The sequence below is a fragment of the Carettochelys insculpta genome, chromosome 21, assembly GCF_033958435.1.
Source record: "Carettochelys insculpta isolate YL-2023 chromosome 21, ASM3395843v1, whole genome shotgun sequence".
In the NCBI taxonomy this organism is placed as follows: Eukaryota; Metazoa; Chordata; order Testudines; family Carettochelyidae; genus Carettochelys; species Carettochelys insculpta.
In genome coordinates this window covers 406,698-427,864 of record NC_134157.1, presented here as the reverse complement: position 1 = coordinate 427,864, position 21,167 = coordinate 406,698, and the positions used below count along the sequence as shown (strand labels likewise).

Here is a 21,167-nt window from a genome sequence, read left to right as displayed (position 1 = left end):
TCTGAGCTCAGCGACTCCATCTTTGTCCCCACATGTGGGGACTCTGGCCCCAGACGGGGAGCTTCTGGCTTGGGCTCCGTGCGGGAATGATCTGGCTGTAGGCCTGGATGGGGCAGCTCTGGTTGTGGCTCTAGCTGTGGCCTTGGGTCAGATTTGTCCCCAGGTGCTGTGGTGGTTCTGGTTTTAGCCCTGGGTGGGGTGGCTCTAGCTGTTGACTCAGGGGTGTGTCTGTTGGGGGGGATGGGGTGTTCTGGCTTTGGCCCCATGTGGGGAGCTTCTGATTTTTGGCCTCAGGCGGGGCAGCTCGAGCCTTGGCACTGGGTGCCAGTTCTCCAGCTTTGGCCTGGGGAGCAGCTCTTCTGGTTTTCACCCAGGGGACAACAGCTTCAAGTTCAGCCATAGTTGTGGAGATTCTGGCTTTGGCTTGCACTCTGGCATTGGTGGGATGGCTCTGGCTTGGTGCCGGGCATGGATACTTTGGCTGTGCCCCAGATGGGGGAGGTTCCTGCTGGCTGTGACCCCGGCAGGCAGCTCTGGCTGTTGCGCAGGGCAGACGACTCCAGCTTTGCTCTTGGGCGCAAAGGCTTCAACTTTGGCCCCCAGTTGGCATTTCTGGCTTTGGTCCTGAGCAAGTTGCTTCCAGTTTCAGCTGCAGATGGGGTGACTCTTCCGTTGGCCACAGGTGGGGCAGCTCCAGCTGTGCCCTGAGTGGTGCAGCCTTGCTGGTCGCCCCGGGTGGTGTGGTTCCAGGTACAGTCCTGGACCAGGGCTCTGGCTTTAGCCTGACCCAGTGGTTCCAGCTTCAGCCCTAGGTGTGACAGCTCTAGCTTTGAAGTGGGTGTGGTGCTGCTGGTTTCACCTTTGGCAGGGCAGCTCTTGTCTGGTCTTTGGGTGCATTGGCTCTGGGTTTGGCACTAGGCACCAAGGTGCCAGCTTTGGCTGCAGGTGGGGCATTTCTGGCTTTGGCCCCAGGCATGACACTGCTCTCTCTGGCCTTGGGTGCCTGGGTGGGGGCACCTCTTCTTTTGGCCTCAGACAGGCAGCCCAGGCTACTGCCCAGTGTGGGATGGCTCTCGCTTTGACCTCAGACAGGTGACTCCAGCTTTGGCTCCCATCAGGGAGTTCTGGCTGTAGCCCCTTGTGAGGCAGATCTGGTTTGGGCCCTGTGCCTTATAGGACAAAGTTGGGAACCAGCTGGGGCCCTGTGCTTCATAGGCATGTGGGGGCAGGGAGGAGCTGGTGCTGGCAGCAGGGGGCAGGGCCCTGCCCCCTTTTCCTTTATTTTTGCCTGTAGTACTACCCCTGTGGTGCCTCTCACAGTGTCCGTATGAGAGAATGTATCACTCCAGCTGTGCCAGTGGAGCCAAAGCAGCACAACTGTCTCCTGTGCACAAGCCCTTGCACACTCCCACTCCTGCACCATCAGACTGAAGTGAAACCAAAGTGCCAGGCTGGTGGGGGAGGGGCAGAGAGCTCGCCTCCCCTTGGGGCAAAAGACACTCAGATACTTGGCCCGAGGGCACCACTGAGCTATATCCCCAATGCCGGTCCCAGCTGCACAGCTCCCTCACTCTGGGTGGGTGAGTGACTGTCAGTGCTGAGGGGCTGTGGGGCAGCTGGTCCTTTAAGGGGAGTCTGGAGATAGGCTGCCTGTGGGATTTCATGGAACAGCCAGAACCCTTTGGAGGCATCTGTGCCAGTGGAGCTGAAACAGCACGACTGTCTCCTGTGCACAAGCCCCTGCGCACCACCACTCCTGCACTGTCAGACTGAAGTGACACCAAAGCACCAGGCTGATGGGACGGGGCAGAGACGCTTCAGGGCAAACAACATGCAGCTTCTTGACCTGAGGGCACCACTGATCTGGGTCCCCAATTCCAGTCCTAGCTCCACACTCTGCAGGTGAGTGGGTGTCAGTGCAGAGGGGGTGTGAGGCAGCTGGTCCCTTAAGGGGAGTCTGGACCTAGGCTGCCTGTGGGATCTCATGGAACAGCCAGAACCCCGTGGAGGCAGTTGATGTTTGCCAAGCCCCTGGCCCTGCTTAGAGGCTGGGTGGGGCCCTTGGGGACAGGAGCTCTTTGGCTGCAGGAGGGACACTCGTTAGGCTGTCAGGTGAGCTGAAGGGATGGAAAGGGGAGAACCTAAGCCCCTGCTCAGCCAATCAGCACTGAGCCTCTGAGGGGCAGGAAGCTGTGGGTTCCCAGGGATGGCTTCAGTCACCGTGGGGATCCCGCTCCCAGCTCTCTGCCTGCCCCTCTCTGTGTGAGGCGCACAGGAGGGCGGGAGCAGCCCCTCCCCACCAGTGGAGGAAGGGATGCAGGGAAAAGGGAAATGGAAACAGAGAAACCCTTATGTCCACAGTGACTCTGAGAGAGAGGCCGAAAGAGAGAATTTCTCACACCTGAGCCCAGTGTTTCCACGCCACCCATGTGCCCAGCCCCAGTGGCTCAGGCTGTGGGTATCAAACTTCTCACAGGCTCTTCCCTTCCCCACAGGTACGTCAGTCGTTAGCTCTGCTAGTCATGGGACAGGAGAGAACTCCACAGCTGCTGCTCCTCGCACTCACTGTCCTCACCCTGAATTCTTCCTCCAGCCTTCAGGGCAGAGCGGAGGCAGGAGACTCTCTCCAGCAAAGCCCTGGGAGGGGTCTCTGAGATGGCTCCTGCCCTGCAGCGGTCCCAGCTGCCTGTTGCCATGGACTCTGTGAGGTCACCACCTCCCCACTTTAGTTAACCAATCAACTGAGCTGCTGCAAAAGGCCCTTATGATGTCACTGCCAGACTCACCCTGCCCTGCAGGGCTCATGTCCTGCTCCTGGCCGCCCCTTTGCATGGCTGAGCTGCTCTCCCTGTCTCACCGCCACTCACTCAGGGTTAGCTCTGGGCTCAGGCCAGCTGCACATGGGAACACCAGAGGCTGCTCAGTGCCACAGGCAGTTTGCAGAGATTTGCAGAGTTGGAGGGAGAAGAGGTGGTTAGAGCTAATCCTGAGCACCAGCCGCCCCCTCCCACCCCAGGGAGGTTTGACCCAAAGCACTCGGGAAGGGTAAACGAATCCTGACGAGTGTGGGGGCAGAGAAGGGGCATAGGTATTACCTGTAGGAGTGGGAGTGGATGGGCTGGTAGAGCTCTGTAGCATGACGGGGGTCAAGGAGCTCACTTGGTGGGAATTGTGGAGTTGCTTGGCTGGGCTGGTGCCTTTTGCTGTGGGGGAGGAAAGGGAGCAGCTCCAGGGGCCTGGAGTAGGGGAATGGATTGGGCCCTTGCCTGAATGTTGGTCAGCCTGTGACATCTCTGGAGGTGTTGGGGGTTGGGCAGGGAGAAGTGTGTCTCTGCATTCCGTCTGTCCAGAACCTTTTCAATCCCCAGGTCCATGGCAGTCGTCCCTTCTCCCTCCACACTCAAGCGCGGCCTGGTGCTCCTGACTGCAGAGTACGTAAAAATCATAGTCTGACACATCCCAGCTTGCCCCAGGGCTGCTCAGGCTTCTGGAACCCAGAGGTGCAGGTGGAGCCAGCCACTTGTTCCACCTGGGTATAGCAGGGTTTGCAGGCTCTGCAGGGACCCCAGGCCAGACTCTCCTCAGTCCTTCCCAGATCACTAGGCCTCAGCTGCTGCTGCTGGGACCTCTGAGCCCTGGCTGCAGTTGGAGAGGTGCCCAGCAAGGGAGGCACTTGCCTGCTGCTCCTGAGAGACTTTCCTGCACTCCTAGTGCAGAGACCCCAGCCTGGCCGAGCCCCCGTCGCTGGGACCCAGTGCCCTGCTGCTGACAGTGCCATGTGGGGAGAAGGGGAGAAATCCCCCCGCCCTGCTCCCAGTGCAACGTGTGAGAGACGGGGGATGCCCAGGCTGCTTTCCGGGGGTGCAGGCGGCAAGTCCTTGCCCAGGGCCAGACAACGGCTGGATCCTTCTTGCCAAGCAGTGTCCATTCCCTGCTCAGACCCCACCCACCCCATCCCACTCTGCAATTGGACCCTTTTACTGCCTGTCACAAACCTTGTCTGGTACCTCCTGAGGGCAGCTGTCACAGCAGCCACTACTGAGCATCCACTGTGTGGTGCATGTGCCCCTGAGGGGCAGCTGTGGAGCCGGAGCTGCTGGTGATGGGATGGCAGAGCCTGGTGGCAGACTGAGTAGCAATCTGCAAATTGCAGCTTCCCACCTTCCAGTGTGACAGCCCCACCCCTGTGTTGCACATCAGTGGAGGAGGACTGGGGGCTTTAACTACAGGAGCCTACATTTAGTCACATGCATCCATACTCCGACATACTCAGCTGAATATGCAGCTTGTTTATTGATACACGGGGCACTCAGAACTGAATCCCATTGTTGCAGGCACAGTAATGTTGAAACTCAAGCCATGTATTGAGAGGAGTGGCTATGGATTTGGGGTCTGCCTTGTGTGTGGTGTTTCTGTAACAGCCTGACTCTAGCATTTTCCCAAATGTCAGAGTCCAGCACCTCTGTCAGCAGGGCAAGAGTCTGGGGAGATCCTCAGGTGTGGGAAAGGACTAAAGCCACTTCTGAAATGTCTCCAATTGCCCTTCTCTCCTGACAGGTGCAGAACATCCCGGTCTTGCTCCAGATTGGTCCTTGCCCTGAAGAGACAGAGAGAGGATATGGCTCTGGTGGAGCCAGTGACCTTCGAGGAGGTGGCTGTGTATTTCTCTGAGGAGGAATGGGCTCTGCTAGACCCAGGTCAGAGAGCCCTCTACAGGGATGTGATGCAGGAGAATTATCAGTCCGTGCACTGGCTGGGTGAGGATTCCTGTCCCCTGTCATGTCAGAGGCTGTGTGGGCTCTGCTGCAGCTGAGTTGGCTTTGGTTCAAGGTTCCTCGTTGCCCCAGTGTCAGTCCCAATAATCATTGGCTCCAGTTGTGGGCAGTTGTCCCCTCTGCAGCCTCTCCCAGGAGAAGCAGGTTTAAGGACGAGAGTGATACTGCTCTTCCCACAACCCAGGTCTCCATGTGCTTCCCCACCATCTTGATCATTTTCTGCCTTGGCTGCAGGTGTGAGTGGAAGGGCGCAGGCAGGAATGGCAGGTATCAGAGCTCTGGGGCTGGCTCCAGCTGCTGTTATACGTGCATGGTACCCCTGGTGCCAGTGTGCTGGACCCCTGGATGGAGGCTGTGGTTCCTGGAGTTCTTTCCTGGCTGTGGCTGATGTCTGTGACATGCTGTTTCCTGTCAGTGAGAGGGGCTGAGCTCCAAGGTTGGGGGACGGGTGAAGAGGCAATTCATGCTCAGTGAGCTTTCTATGTGGTGAGCTCTGTAGCAGATAAATGTGAGGAGAGTAGTTCTTGTGTTTTAGGCCCTGCACTTGGTCTCAGGAGACTTGCCTTACATTCCCTGCCATGACAGAGTTCCTGTGTGACCTTGATTAAGTCACTTGGACTGCCCATGTCTAGGTCCCCAGTCAGATAGGCAGGGCAGATCATCAGGCTGCCTGGCCCACTCATTAGGTGACAAGAGTGCTGGGAAGGTGCAGTTGCAGGGCCCTGTTCCTGAAACTGGTCCTCTGGGGTGGTCTTAGCAGAGCAGAGTGACACAATCACCTTCCTTCCATTGCTGTGCTGAGCGAAACCCACTTCTGCCCATGTCTGCACCTCTCCCTAGCCAGGCCAGCCAACTTCCACCAAAGGATTTCTCAATGCCAACAGCCTCTTACCAGTTATTACAATGCCAATAAGCTGGTCACAGCTGCTTGCATATGAGGGGGCTGCATGGGTACTAAATGCTGGTCCTGTTGGGAAAACTCAACCTAGGAACGTCCCCACTCCCTGCTTCTGCCATCCAGCCCTTTCAGAGGAATGAAGTGATTGAGAAGGTGGTACTATCAAACGAGGGTTTTAGGTACCAGTTTAAACAAACATGGTGAGTAAAGTAACTAACCAGCATCCCATTATAGAAAAGGCAAGTGGCATAGAATGAAGCATGACTACGGCTGTTGGGGGGTGGGGGGGGACTTACTTCCTCTAGGTGTGGCTCAAGTAGGAAAGAGAACCAGAAATCCAATACCATGTCCTGAAGCCTCTGATCCTGCCAGCAATGGAGCGACTCCAGGTCAGGCTGTCAGCTCTCTTGTGGCAGTGGTCAGCCCTTTTCCTCTCTGCTGCATCCTGTCCACCCTCCCTTACCCAGAACCTAACACAGGGCACTAGTGTACCTTGAGCAGCTTTCCACTCTGCCACTCAGCAAAACAGACTATTAGTAACAGCCCTAAAGTAGGCTGCTGTCTCTGGGCAAACTTTAGGTCACACGTCTGCCTAGTTTTCCCACCAGAACCAGAAAGGGCAGGAAAGTGCCTGAAGGGAAGAAGAAGAAGGGTGGCCAAGGCGGAGTCCTTTTCAGATGGTGTACGTGTGCTGTTGATTACTGAAGTTTTCCTTCCTACATTCCCCTCCTTGCTGGCAAAGGATCCTATACTGGGAGTTCTGACACCGGCACCCAATTGCATGCAGGTATATTGGCACATCTTGACCTGTGCCTCAGTTTACCAAACTGCCTTTGTGCTCACCTACATTAAATTACGTGCAATGCAAACATCAGAAATTACAATGGCTACATCTACACTAGCCCCAAACTTCGAAATGACCACGCAAATGGCCATTTCGAAGTTTACTAATGAAGTGCTGAAATGCATATTCAGCGCTTCATTAGCATGCGGGGGGCCGTGGCACTTCGAAATTGACACGCCTCGCCGCCACACGGCTCATCCCGACAGGCCTCCTTTTTGAAAGGACCCCGCCTACTTCGAAGTCCCCTTATTCCCATGAGCTGATGGGAATAAGGGGACTTCGAAGTAGGCAGGGTCCTTTCGAAAAGGATCCCCGTTGGGACGAGCCGCGCGGCGGCGAGGCGTGTCAATTTTGAAGTGCCGTGGCCGCCTGCATGCTAATGAAGCGCTGAATAAGCATTTCAGTGCTTCATTAGTAAACTTCGAAATGGCCGTGTGTGGTTATTTCGAAGTTTGGGGCTAGTGTAGACACGGCCAATATGAGCAATATAAGCAAGAGATGTGAGAGCAGATGCCAAGTGTCTGTCATTTTAGGCGGGGGGGGGGGGAATCTGAAAATGAAGATGGCCACCAATGGCTGATTACAACAGATGTCTTAACCCTCTTTAAAACAGCCTCTTCTTTGATTAGAGGAGTGGTGCACCATACTTAGTGGAACTACTCTGTGTTCTCACTACCTCCACATGCTTAGTTAAGTCAGGCTGGATTTGTATACATCTCTTGTTAGACAGCTAATGAAGGATCCTTTACAGGTTCAGCAAGGTCATACATATAAAATGAGGGTCTGATGTTCCTTGAGGTCATCTGCTCCGACTGGTAATCTCTATCGCATCCCTTGATTTTAAGTACAAAGCAAAAAAATACAGATTTGGATTTACATCCTTGTTAATTACATAAAAGGTATTAACTACAAAAGATTTGCAAGTACTCCGGAGTCACTCAGTTATCCTCTAGTGCCACCACTTAGGAATATTCTGAGATCTTTGGTTGGAGATCATAATGACACCTGCGTTCATCTACGCTCAGACAGATGTTTGCCTCCACTCAGGGTACTTACCTCCCTTGGTTTTCCATAGGTGTGAGTGGACCTTTATCATAGAATCATAGGGGCTGGAAGGAACCTTAGGAGGTCATCTAGTCCAGCCCCCCTGCTTCAAGCAGGATCAACCCCAACTAACGCATCCCAGCCAGGAACTTGTCCATCTGGGACTTAAAAATCTCTAGAGATGGAGAATCCACCACCACTCTAGGCAACGCATTCCAGTGCTTCACCACAGTCCTGGTGAAGTAGTTTTTCGTAATATCCAATGTACTTCTCTCCTGTCACTTCAGATGATTGCTTCTTGTTCTGCCACTTGTCACTGTGGGGAACAGTTTATTTCCATCCTCTTTAGCGCTCCCCTTCAGGAAGTTGAAGGCTGCTATTAAATCACTCTTTAGGAGGAGGCTGATGAGGAGGTCCTGCGACTTAGTGGGGCCACGCATGGGGTGTGCCAGGATCAAGACGTGTGGGGAGAAGTGCAGCCAGAACCTCAGCAGGAGGTTCTGGAGGAGCCGGAAGAGGGGCTGCAGCCTGGCGCACTCGACATAGATGTGCGCCAGGGTCTCCCTCACGCTGCAGAAGGGGCAAGTGTCTGGGAGGGGGGTGAACCACGCCAGGTACATGCCCATGCTCAGTGCCCCATGGAGAATCCTCCAACCGATGTCCCTGGGGGGCTGCGGAACCAAGGTGGAATAGAGGCTGGCCCCCGGGGCTCCCTACCCTCGGATGGTGGCAGAAGGCCCTGCCACTTATGATCAGGCTGAGAAGCGAGGGTGGGCAAATAGAGCGTGTGAAGCTCGAGTGTGTACAGATAACACCTAGGTGCAGTTTGGAAGGGGACTGGCTGCAAGGCGTGCAGCTGCCTGGAATGGTGAGGGGGAGGGGGGCCCACAGAGAGACTGGGAGGGCAAGGAGTTAGAGGGGGGCGGGGTGCACCCTTTTGCAGTATCCGGCTGAGGTAAACATGAGCAGCGGGCGGCAAGGTGGCCTTCACCTCCCTGAGTGTGCACCAGGGAATATGTAGGGTGGAGACTCCCAAGTGCTGGACGAGAGCTGGGGCCTCCATCCAGTCTTCCCGGTTGTTGTCCAGGAGGTCTCTGACCCTAGTGATTCTGCCCAGGGCCAGGTATACCAGCTGGTGGGGGAATGCTTTCCTGTTCCTGGAGTAAACCCAATCAAGGCAGGCAGCTGGGGGTCTCCATCAAGAATTAGCCACGGGTTAGGTTCCCCATGTATGTTTTCTGGTGCTGCTTGAATTCCTCCTCAGTTACAGCCCGCCTCTCGCTTCGAGCACTAGCTGACAAAGCCTGTCCACGTCAGAAATGGCTCAGATAAGTAACAGCAGGCCATGGCAAAGGTTAGCAGTGAGTACATTTAGCTTTCCACACACTTGGCTGTGGACAGTGTTCCCACCTAGGGAAAAATGGCTGGGTTTGCCTAACTTCCTGAACAGTCACACTGGCTCTCTTTGGCTGCAGGCCAGGACCAGCTCAGCCAGGCCAGTGGGTAAGGTGGCTGCAGGAGACACATCTCCCCTTCGTGCACTTCCTGCTCTCGCTGAGCCTGGGCCACTTAGGGCAGGTTCTCACCGTCACTTGCAGCTGCCTTAGTGCCTCGTGCCAAGCAGGGTGCTGTAACCAGGACCATGCCTCACTTCCAGGGCTGCTGGAGCAGAGATTGGTGTGGCCTGAAGTCCCATGCCGTTTGGAGTCACACCCACACATACTGCACACAAACCCTGGCATGTGTAGGCTCCAGCCAGCGCTATACCCCTTTGCCCATTGTCATTCAGGCCTACAGGGGAGGGGGGCTGGGGAAGAGGAGAGTGATTCAAAGTCAGGAGATGTTTTCTTTTTCTCCCTCATAACTGTACAAAGATCAGGGGAGGGGTCTCAGCTCCCTGCCAGGTGAGGGAGTTTCCCATGCCTTCCCTAACTCTGGTTCTCCAGAGGGAGCCAGATGAGAGTTCTATCAATTCCTCAGGCAGCCTGTCCACTCCCAGTTTAATTGGTTAACCAGTCAAACACAATATTTAACCAGTTAACTAATCAGGGGTGTGAAATCCCTTGGAATTTTAACTCCCATGGTGTTCATAAGATGTGGCTTCTGTTTAGGCTAGAATAGGGATGGGAAAGTCCTCATGCAGCAGGGATCCTGTTTATGCCAAAAATCAGGCTTTGTTACAGGTGGAAAGAAACAAGGGAGCTGCCCTGGCTGTGATGTCTAGACTGGCCTTGGAAGGAATTTAGCCCTAGCAAGAGCCACTTCCATTCATAGTCTCTCATGTGGAATGCAAAGTGATTAGTTACCAGGTCCTTGATCTGATATACTTTGCTCATCCTAGTTGTACCCCGAAGAGTGCAACAAAGCACTCAGCTTCCCCCTGAGAACTGAGCTGGGCAGTTCCCAAGGTAGAGAGAAAGTACCTTTACTCCAGGGCTGCTCTTACACTACCATTCTCCTGTTAGAGGTGCCATGGTAATGAGGCAATTAGAAGCAGGCTAATGAGGCACTAATGTGCATATTCAGTGGCTCATTAGCATAATAGTGGTCATGCAAACAGACTTCAAATTTAAAATCTAAAAAGGTTCACCGGGTTTAAAATCTTTGATTGCAGATGTTTTGTTACTGAATGGAGTAATATCGTCAGTGCCTAGTAAGAAATCTTCAAACTGTCATTTATATAGTCCTTTCTCACAGATCTTATCAGTAACTGGTTCTTAATTAGGTACTTGTGTCTTTTATTTAAGACCAATTGCGTGTGAGCATGCCCTCATTAGCAGTTCTTTGATTGTCTAAGTTCAAACACTGGGTCCGATTCAGTAATTAGATCTTTAATTAGTTACTTGTGTCTTCAATTTGAGAGCAGCTGCACACAATCCCACTCCTGTTAGCCGTTCTTCTTCTATTATCTTTTAATCTCACGGGTTTGAACACCGGATCTAAATCAATATGACGGTTAGTTGCATCCTTTCCAGAGAACCATGCTTCCAAGAATTCTCTTCCCTGCGTAGATCTAGCCTGTCCTATTACCTTCACATTACTAAAATCAAATTTGTGGCCGGTGTTATCCTCATGTAATGAAATTAGTGATAAGGGATCATGCCGTTTAACAGCTAACTGGTGGTCCTGTATACAGGTAATTAGCTGTCGTCTTCTTTGTCCTATGTAATACTTAGAACAATTTAAACATTGGCTCTTATAAATGACATTGGTTTTATACATATGCTTGACCACATCCTTCGGTTTAAATAAAATACCCTTTAACATACTTGTTGGTCTATGTGCTATTTTAATCCCAAATGGTTCTAATAATCCTGATGTTATCTCAGAGATATTGCTAATATATGGCAGTGTTATTCTTTTGACTGGGAGATCCATGATTGTAGTTTGTTGCTTCTTATGTAGGCACCTTCTAATAAAGTTAATTGAGTAACCATTTAGTTTTAATACACTCCTGAGGTGCTTCTCTTCTGTCTCACGTGACAGTTCAGTACTACAGTGTGTACTAATTCTCCCACAGAGAACTTACACAACTTCTTTTATGGCTGACGGGATGATTACTAAAGAAGTTGAGAATTTGGTCTGTGTGTGTTTCTTTTCTATATACTGATGTTTCCAGGTGCCCTGTCTCACTTTGACCGGTACATCAAGGAAAGGAAATTTGAAATTATTTTCCTGTTCAATAGTAAATGTGATGTCGTGAATTGTATCATTCAAAATACTGTGTGCTCATTCTATATCTGCACGTTTGATGATAACAAACGTGTCGTCTACATAACGTAACCAAACACTTGGTTTAATTACCTGTAGCGCAGTCCATTCTAAGCGTTGCATTACTGCTTCCGCGATTAACCCCAAAAGTGGTGATCCCATTGGAGTTCCTTTGACTTGCTTATCTATCTTGCCATCAAATATAAAGCTGATATTAAGACACAAATCGATCAGATCCGTTAAAGACTCCTGACCAATAGTTTGTATTACACAGGATTCGTCCATCTGTAAAAGTTCTTTTAATGTTTGTTTGGCCAATTGCAAGTCAATTGATGTGAATAATGCAGTGACATCAAAGGACACCATTAGCTCATCCATTTCAATTTGCCTACCCCTAATTTTTGATTAAAACTGTGTAGTAGAGGTAATTGAATACGGTGAATTTGCAGTCAGATATTTCAAATGCTGCCATAGTTCTTTTGACAAATTATACGTAGGTGTTCCTGGAAGGGAAACAATAGGTCTTAATGGAACATTTTCTTTGTGGACCGTTGGCAATCCATGAAGCTGTGCTATATTCGTATCATTTGCTCTCATTCTCAACTGATCTTGTTTTATAATCTCTCCTTTGTCCCCTAGGGACTTTAAGGTTCGATTGATCCTATTTGCCAATTGTGTTGTCTGGTCAGTCCTTACAGGAAGATATGTTGTTTCATCTGCTAAAAGCATCCTAGCTTTGTTGACATAATCCTGTTTATCCATGATGACAGCGACACGTCCCTTATCAGCTGGTAATATCACAATATTTTGATCCAGGTGTAACGATTTTAATGCCTTTTGTTCCATTGTGTTAAAAGTATTAGAAGGTCTATTCCGTGTCATAAGAGGGACCACCATTTGTCTGATTTCCTGCTGTACTTCATTCAGTAACTGATTAATCCTCATTACACCTTCTAAGCTAGACAGAAAATCCTTCTATTCAGCATCTTTATGGTTGTAATTTAAACCCTGAATAAGGATATTTTGTTCATTATCTGATAATGTTCGGCTTGAAAAGTTCTTGATCAAACACTTTTATCAATCTGTGGTACTGCTTTTACTAATTTCAAGAACTTGCTATTAAGAGCATCCCTCTTCCTTTGTTTTATGTTATTAGCCAATTCCAAAGATGTCATAGTTGTTGTATCAATGATGTTTGCACAGTCTTCTTTGGCTTGTTCACATACCTCTTTATATTTTCTGTTAGTCTATAAGGTGCCACAGGACCCTTCGTTGCTGCTACAGATCCAGACTAACACGGCTACCCCTCTGAAAGTTGATTATGTGCATCCGTAATCATCACCCTAGGCAGGCGTCGCCCATTTTGCCTAACAGCAGACCACACTTGTGCGCTGTTAATGGGTGCTAATGAGGGCATGCTCAGGCGCAATTGGATTTAAATAGAAGACACAAGTACCTAATTAAGAACCAATTACTGATAAGATCTGTGAGAAAGGACTATATAAACAACAGTTGGACGATCTCTTATTAGGCACTGATGATGTTACTCCGTTCAGTAATGAAACATCTGCAATCAAAGCTTTTAAACCTGGTGAACCTTTTTAGATTTTAAATGGAACCTCCTGGGTTACCTTTTTTATTGTTATTTTAAGACTTCAAATTGCAGATTGACAGTGAAGATGGCAGCGGCTTCCAAATAAGTGCCCCACTTCAACATTCCCTTACTCCCACAGAACTAGATTGGAGTAAGGAAATTTTGAAGAGGAGTGCATATTTCGAAGCTGCCCCCGTCTTCACTGTCAATCTGCAATTCAAAGTCTGTTTGTGTAGCTGCCATTGTTAATGAGGTGCTAAATATGCATTTTAGTGCCTCATTAGCGTACTTCAAACTGCCTCATTACCATGGCACCTCCAACAGGAGAATGGTAGTGCAGCAGCAGCTCAGGTGAGTGGGTCATTGGAATCTGTACTACCCAGACCCCCATCTGTGTCAGGTGAGGAAAGAGCCCCTCTGTGTGGGCAGCTCATATCCTATGGCTGTAAGTAGTAATGGCTTGGACAGTAATGAACGAATGCAGTACTTGGTTAATTGCTCCGCAAGCAGGATTTCCAGTCTCCAATGTTAAGAACATAGGAATGGCCGTACAGGGTTAGGCCAAAGGTCCGTCTAGCCCAGTGTCCTGTCTGCTGACTATGACCAGTGCCAGGTACCCTGGACATTTGACTTGAGATTACCCTCATGTAACTTTTTAGCTGAATCCCAGGGAAATATGTTTCTGTGTGTGCAACCCATTATTTACTTATCTCTTGTTCACAGTTTTAAAGCAATTCATCTGATCCTGTGTCCTAGGAAGGGTCTGTTTGAGTCTACTGGCCATATGGCTATCACGTTATAGCTTGTTTTTGTTCTCAAGTCCTCTGGGCTGGAGTTTTTCCCATAGGGGGCATTCCCCAGTGTGCCTGAATGGAGTAAAGGGATCACTAAGGACTGGGGCCTTCCAGGGCCCAGGGGAAGTAAAGTAAAGTAGAGCCTGTACATATACTACGTACGCTACATTTTCTTTCACATACAGACCACATCTACGCAGAGCTCTCTTTCAGCACTGCTGCTGGCAGTATGATACTAAGCAAGCCTCTCAAATCCAAATGGCTCCCCCTTTGCATATTCATATGGCTAATTTGCATAGCTATGCAGGATCACACTGCCTGTAGAGGCTGCTGCTGGCAGTAAATGACCTGTGTGGCTGTGGTTCTTCTGGCAAACCCCCCTTTGTCAGCAGCCCCTTATCCCTGAAAAAAAATTGGGGATAAGGGGCTGCTGACAAAAAGGGGGGTTATTGCCAGCGCAGCCAAGTCTACTTAGGCCATTTACTGCTGGCAGCAGCCTCTGCTGGTAGGACAATCTCACATGGCAATGCAAATTGGCCACATAAATATACAACTAGGCGGTCATTTGCCTTTTTGAGAGCCCTGCTTAACATCGTACTGCTGGCAGCAGTGCTGAAGGAGGGCTCCTTGTAGACATGGCCATAGCACTAATCCTGCACCTGCATGACCTGTTCTACCCTTCTGATGTATTTTGTACCCTGGTATGATTGTGTCCCATAGATTGTCCTCATTCCACATGTTTCTGTGGTACCTATTATATCAATATCCTCCTTTAATAAGCACTCTAGGTCACTCATCTTATTATTTAGCCTTCTAGCATTTGTGTATAAGCACTTTAAAAACTTGTCACTATTTGTTTGTCTGCTCTTTTCTGATGTGTTAGATTCTTTTTGATATGATTGTTACTTTTCTAATCCAGCCCACACTTTATCCTCTTCCATCCTGTTCTCTTGACTAAAACCTAGAAAATATCTATGAATAGACTACTCTTTAACAGATGTCTCTGTCCAATCCACGTGCTCCTCTGCACCAATCAGCTTTCCCTCATGACTTAGTTTAAAAACTGCTCTTTGACCTCTTTAACTGAAGTGCCAGGAGTCTGGTTCCACTTTGGTTTAGGTGGAGTCTATCCTTCCTGTACAGACTCTCCCATTCCAAAAGTTTCCCCAGCTCCTAATAAATATAAATCCCTTCTCCCTACACCATCATTAGGCCTATAACAGAATTTAAGAAAGAGCTAGATAAATTCATGCAGGTTAGGTCCATAAAAGGCTATTAGCCAAGTGTAGGAACGGTGTGGATGGCAGGAGACAAATTGCTTGGTCATTGCCTTTGGTCTATAGCCTCTGGGGCACCTGGCAATGGCCACTGTCAGCAGACAGGCTACTGGGCTGGATGGACCTTTGGTCTGACCCAGTATGGCCGTTCTTATGCTCTTATTATCTCATCCATGCATCGACACTCTGAATTTCTGCCTGCTGTGACAGGGAATGAGTACAAGAGGGAAAAGTAGGCCTGTGGTGAACTGGCAAACAAAAGGAGAGGGAGCAGTTGGGGAGGAGGCTTCCCTGGGTCAACTGGGGCCAGATGATCCCACTTAAGACTGCCTTTAAAACCCCCTTTGCCCAGTGGGAGGGGGGAGGTGATTGAGGAGCGCATAGGAGGTGTGTGGAGAGGTGCAAGAGAAATTTTTTTAGGAACAGCAGAGGAGGGGAGGTGTTCTCAGCAGTGAGGGGCTAGCGCTCCTGTCCAGGCAGCCCTGAGATTTGATGTGAGGCTGGAAAGAACTGATTGCATGGTGGGAGGGGACACACAATGCTGCTGTCACTATCTGGAGGAGGTGTGGCGGGGTGCGGGGGGGTGGAATCATCTGGAGAAGAGGCCCAGGGAGAAGAGCTGTGGTGTCCAGGGCAATGGGAGCCTTTCCCCACCAGTTGCAGCCACCCAGATTCCTTGGGCCAGAATCTGTAATGAGTGGGTGTGGCCTGGGCTCCCCCAAGACCACCATCCCCCGCCCCCCGTTCCAAGAAAGGAAACTGTGTCCTTGCCATGGACCAAGTGGACTAAAGAAAGGCCCAGAGCCCAGGAAGGAGGTTAGCCTTACCACACTGCCTGTCTGGCCTTGTGTGTGGGGAACTGGAAACATTTCTGAGAATGCTACCATAGAGGTCCTGGATTTCAGTCTCTTTCTTAGCAACCCAAATTTGGCCTCCAGGATGTCTCTCCTACCCTTCCCTATGTCATTGGTGCCTACATGTGCCACGACCATCATGTACCCCAGTGCTCCTCCCCAGCACTACACATAAGTCTATCTAGATGCTTTGAGAGATCTGCAACCTTTGCACCAGAAAGGTAGTCACCGTATGGTTTTCCCAATCATCACAATCCCAGCTATCTTATTTCTACTGATCGAATCTCCCATGACTAACAACTGCCTTTTCCTACTAATTGGAGATCCCTCTCCTGGAGAGACATTGTCAGTGGAAAAGAATATGACATCATCTAGGAGGGAGATTTTTAGTGTCCTGGGAAGCCTCATCAACATATCTCTCTGCATCTCTTAGCTACTCCAGTTCAGCCACGCTGGCCTTCAGAGCCCACACTTGGTCTCTGAGGGCCAGGAGCTCCTTGCACCGAATGCACACACACACCAGCTGACCATGGGGTAGGTCGTCATACATGTGAAATTGGATGCAATAAACAAGATACCCCTGCTCTGCTGCTGGGCTTCTACTTGCATTCTCCGTGGACAGAGCTGTACAACCTGCAGCTGTGGAGCATCATGCGTCTCTTTAAGGAGTTATGTGTGGCTTTGGACAGTGGAATACAAGGAGGAGCAGAGGCAGCTTGGCCTTGTGAGCTGTGGACACTTCGGGGGGCCAGGTCCACACAGCCCTTTTCCCCAGCCCAGACTGTAGGAGTGGGGAGAAGGGGGGGAGAAAGGAGGGATCCCAGGGTTATGCTGTTGGACCCTGAACGCAGGCGGTGCAAAGGCTCTGAGGTAAAGCTGGGGTGAGAAACCAAGGGGAAGGTGGTGGTGGGAAAAACCAGAAGTCAGGGCTTGGGGGTGCATGGCAAGAGACATGTGTTGGCAAGGAGGGCCCAGAGCTCCACCTGATGGTGGCGTAGGGGTGTGGGGGGCATACTCCTTTCCCCAGCATGGCTGGCAGCTGGGCAGGAGCTGGGGCATGCTCAGCAAGCAGGGCAGGGGCTCTGGCTGCCAGGCAGTGGGGTGAGTGCAGGTGCCCTGATACAAGCAGGGAGGGAGAGCTGTGGAGCTGCTCCTGCAGCAGGAATGTGGCTGCTTTCTCTGCCCCGCCTGAGCTTCTACTTTCCTTACCCTTCAGTAGCACCAATGTGATCCCTCATTCCCTGTCCATACCTGAGTGAGGGTGGCTGTGAGTGAAGTGGTGCATGGGGGGCAGGGTTGGTCAGGCCCTTTCATGGCATGTGGCTTGTGGGGGAGGTGAGACTGCAGCTAGAGCATGCTGTGGTGAGCGCAGCCATACAAGGGGGGGAGAAGGTGTGCAGTAGCGCGATAAGCAGATGCGGCATGAGTGGATGGGGTGGCTGTGAGCCTGGGGGTGGGGTAGTTGTGCCTGGGGAGTTGGCGACATGAGGGAAGGACTGTGGGGAGGGAGGACTGTCTAGTATTCACATGCATTGCAGCGCTTGAAGTATTGATTGTGTAACCAAATGTGGATAAATGGCTCTTCTCACTCTTTTGGTCGCAGACCTCTGTCTATGGATAATTGGATTGTCTAGGGGGTTGTTATTTAAGTGTGGTAGTTTGGGATGTAATTTAATATAAATGTTTTTTAAATTGTCAAAAGTGAGTAACTCCCTCTCAACTCCCCCCTCTAAGCTCCCTGTTAGCAGTCACCGTGTTCACTGATGTGATCTCCTGGGTGGACCGAGGGAAGGAGCTGCAGGTTCCAGATGTCCAGGGCTCCAAGGAAGAGGAGATCATCAGTGACCCCCACAGAAGTGATCAATCAGCTGAAGTGACTCAGAAACCAATTTCTGTGTCCACATAGCAGATGTCATTTGTGCCTTTTCATCCAGTCTGACTGACCCTTCAGCCTGTCTTCATCTTGAGCCAGAGGATGGGAGCAAGGCTGGATTCTCCCTGGGGAAAGGTTGTGAGGAGGGAGGATGAACTCAGCTCATGAGTATTCAACCTACCGAGCAGTTGTTTAGTGTGTTCCCCCTTTTCTAGTCCCCTCTCTGAATCCTCCTTTCAGTGCAACTCAAAGAATGTTTCTCTGTCTATCCCAGCAGGTGTGGGAATGGTGAGTGAGAACAATGAGAAGAATCTTCAGCAGGAGGAACTGGAGCAAGTGTCTCCAGGTGAGATGTTGCTGGGAAGATCTGAAGGACAAGTTTTTCAGAGTCCTGTGTTGGGCAAGACCTGTGAGAGTCGGCACAGTCCAGTAAGGCAACAAGAAAACTCCAGTCCCAGGAGCAGAGGGGTAAAAAGAAACAAACTAACTGTTCAACAGAAAATCCCCCATCAACAAACACCCTACACTTGTGCTGAGTGTGGGAAATTCTTTCAATGGAAGCAGGCCCTTATAGTAAACCAGAGGACCCACAAAGGAGAGAAATCCTTTCAGTGTGCTGACTGCGCAAAAAGCTTCAGTCAACATTCAAATGTTATTGGTCATCAGAGAACTCACACAGGAGAGAAACCATTCAACTGCTCTGACTGTAGAGAAAGCTTCAGGGAGAGTTCAGGCCTTGTTAGACATATGAGAATCCACACAGGAGAGAAACCCTTCAACTGCTCCAATTGTGGGAAAAGTTTCAGCCAGAGCTCAACCCTTGTTAGACATATGAGAATCCACACAGGAGAGAAACCCTTCAACTGCTCTGACTGTGGGAAAAGCTTCTGTCAGAGCTCAAACCTTGTTAGACATAGAAGAATACACACAGGAGAGAAACCCTTCAGCTGCTCTGATTGCGGGAAAACCTTCAGCCAGCTCTCATCTCTTAACAGACATCATAAAACCCACACAGAACCGAAACCCCATAGCTGCTCTGACTGTGGAAAAAGTTTCAGTGTTGGTTCGCACCTTGTTACACACAGGAGAATCCACAGAGGAGAGAAACCTTTCAACTGCTCTGACTGTGGAAAAAGCTTCAGGGAGAGCTCAGGTCTTGTTAGACGTAAGAGAAACCACACAGGAGAGAAACTCTTCAACTGCTCTGACTGTGGAAAAAGCTTCAGTACGAATTTGCACCTCATTATGCATGGGAAAATCCATACAGGAGAGAAACCCTTCAACTGCTTTGACTGTGGGGAAAGCTTCATTTGGTGCTCACGCCTTGTTAGACATATGAGAATCCACAGAGGAGAGAAACCCTTCAACTGCTCTGACTGTGGGAAAAGCTTCAGGGAGAGCTCAGATCTTGTTCGACATACAAGAATCCACACAGGAGAGAAACCCTTCAACTGCTCTGACTGTGGGAAGACCTTCAGGGACAGCTCAGGCCTTGTTAGACATGTGAGGATCCACACAGGAGAGAAACCCTTCAGTTGCTCTGATTGCAAGAAAACCTTCAGTCAGCTGTCTTCTCTTAACAGGCATTGTAAGATCCACAGAGGACAGAAACCCCAGAGCTGCTCTGACTATGGGAAAAGCTTCAGTGTTGGCTCATACCTTGCTAGATACAGGCAAATTCACACAGGAGAGAAACCCTTTAGCTGATCCAACTGGGAAAAGCTTCAGTATGAATTTGTATCTTGTTACATATAGGAGAATCCATACAGAAGAGAAACCCTTCAACAGCTCTGACTGTCACAAAACCTTCAGTAAAAACCAGAAACTTCACTGACTATCAAAGAATCTACAGGAGAAATCCAGTCTCCTTAGTGCCCTTTAAGCTGTGTGACCTTGTGTCTAAGCAACAGCCTATTAAGAGCTGTCCTAACACTTAAAGATGTGGGCAGAGAGATGCCTCTACCCACTGGTCTCAGTCACAGCCCAGATCTGCCGTAGCTGAGGGACAGACAGATATCCTACAGCCCCAGTATCAGGGCTGCTATGACAGGTAGACTTGCCTCTCTCCTGCTACCTCACAGCAGTACTTGAGCTGCGGGAGAGAGACTGTAATTATTGTTTTCCTAGAACACTGACCCCGGTGGAGTTCTGTTCTGTTCCCTAGAACTGGACTCTAGGGCTAGTAGCTGCTGTTAATAGCAAATAATCTGAGTCCTAGAATTTCAATAGCTTCCATTCAGCTGGGGAAAAGGTCGTAATGCCATAGGCAGGAAACAAAAGACTCATGCTAGACACTGTAAAAGCAGTACAACCTGAGACTGGAGAACAGTCTTCTAAAAATAGAATAAGCTATAGGTCTTATCAAATTTATAGTCTGTGTCACAGGTGTGGTCACACAATTTTTCAAACAAATTTCATTATTTCAGTTAGTAACAGAGTAGGAGCCGTTCTAGTCTATATACTATCAAAACAAAAAGCAGTCAAGTAGCACTTGAAAGACAAGTAAAATAATTTATTAGGTGAGCTTTCGTGGGACAGACCCACTTCTTCAGACCATAGCTGTACCAGAACAGACTCAATATTTAAGGCACAGAGAACCAAAAACAGTAATCAAGGAGGACAAATCAGAAAAAATGATCAAGGTGAGCAAATCAGAGAGTGGAGGGGTGGGGTGTGGGTCAAGAATTAGATTAAGCCAAGTATGCAGACAAGCCCCTATAGTGACTCAGAAAATTCCCATCCCGGTTCAAACCACGTGTTAATGTGCCGAATTTGAATATAAAAGACAGCTCGGCTGTTTCCCTTTGAATAGCGGTGCGAAATTTTTTTTCAGTAAGGCCGCGTCTACACGTGCACGCTACTTTGAAGTAGCGGCGCCAACTTCGAAATAGTGCCCGTCACGGCTACACGTGTTGGGCGCTATTTCGAAGTTGAAATCGACATTAGGCGGCAAGACGTCGAAGTCGCTAACCCCATGAGGGGATGGGAATAGCGCCCTACTTTGAAGTTGAACGTCGAAGTAGGGCACGTGTAGACGATCCGCGTCCCGCAACATCGAAATAGCAGGGTCCGCCATGGCGGCCATCAGCTGAGGGGTTGAGAGATGCTGTTTTTCCAGCCCCTGTGGGGCTCTATGGTCACCATGTGCAGCAGCCCTTAGCCCAGGGCTTCTGGCTGCTGCTGCTGCAGCTGGGGATCCATGCTGCATGCACAGGGTCTGCAACCAGTTGTCGGCTCTGTGGATCTTGTGTTGTTTAGTGCAACTGTGTCTGGGAGGGGCCCTTTAAGGGAGCGGCTTGCTGTTGAGTCCGCCCTGTGACCCTGTCTGCAGCTGTTCCTGGCACCCTTATTTCGATGTGTGCTACTTTGGCGTGTAGACGTTCCCTCGCAGCACCTATTTCTATGTGGTGCTGCCCAACGTCGAAGTTGAACGTCGACGTTGCCAGCCCTGGAGGACGTGTAGATGTTATTCATCGAAATATACTATTTCAATGTAGCGTGCA

The 21,167-nt window shown here is 50.1% G+C and overlaps 1 protein-coding gene across 1 annotated transcript; it reads left to right on the top strand.

Moving 5' to 3' along the window:
• Positions 1 to 309: 309 nt before the first annotated feature.
• LOC142023940 (uncharacterized) lies at positions 310 to 20,133 on the top strand. The gene is given in 5 exon segments (XM_075015420.1): positions 310 to 1,902; positions 3,369 to 3,431; positions 4,558 to 4,757; positions 17,942 to 19,364; positions 19,366 to 20,133. Coding segments are annotated over 5 exon segments (1,890 nt in total). The 5' UTR covers positions 310 to 1,831; the 3' UTR covers positions 19,499 to 20,133.
• The last annotated feature ends 1,034 nt before the right edge of the window (positions 20,134 to 21,167 follow it).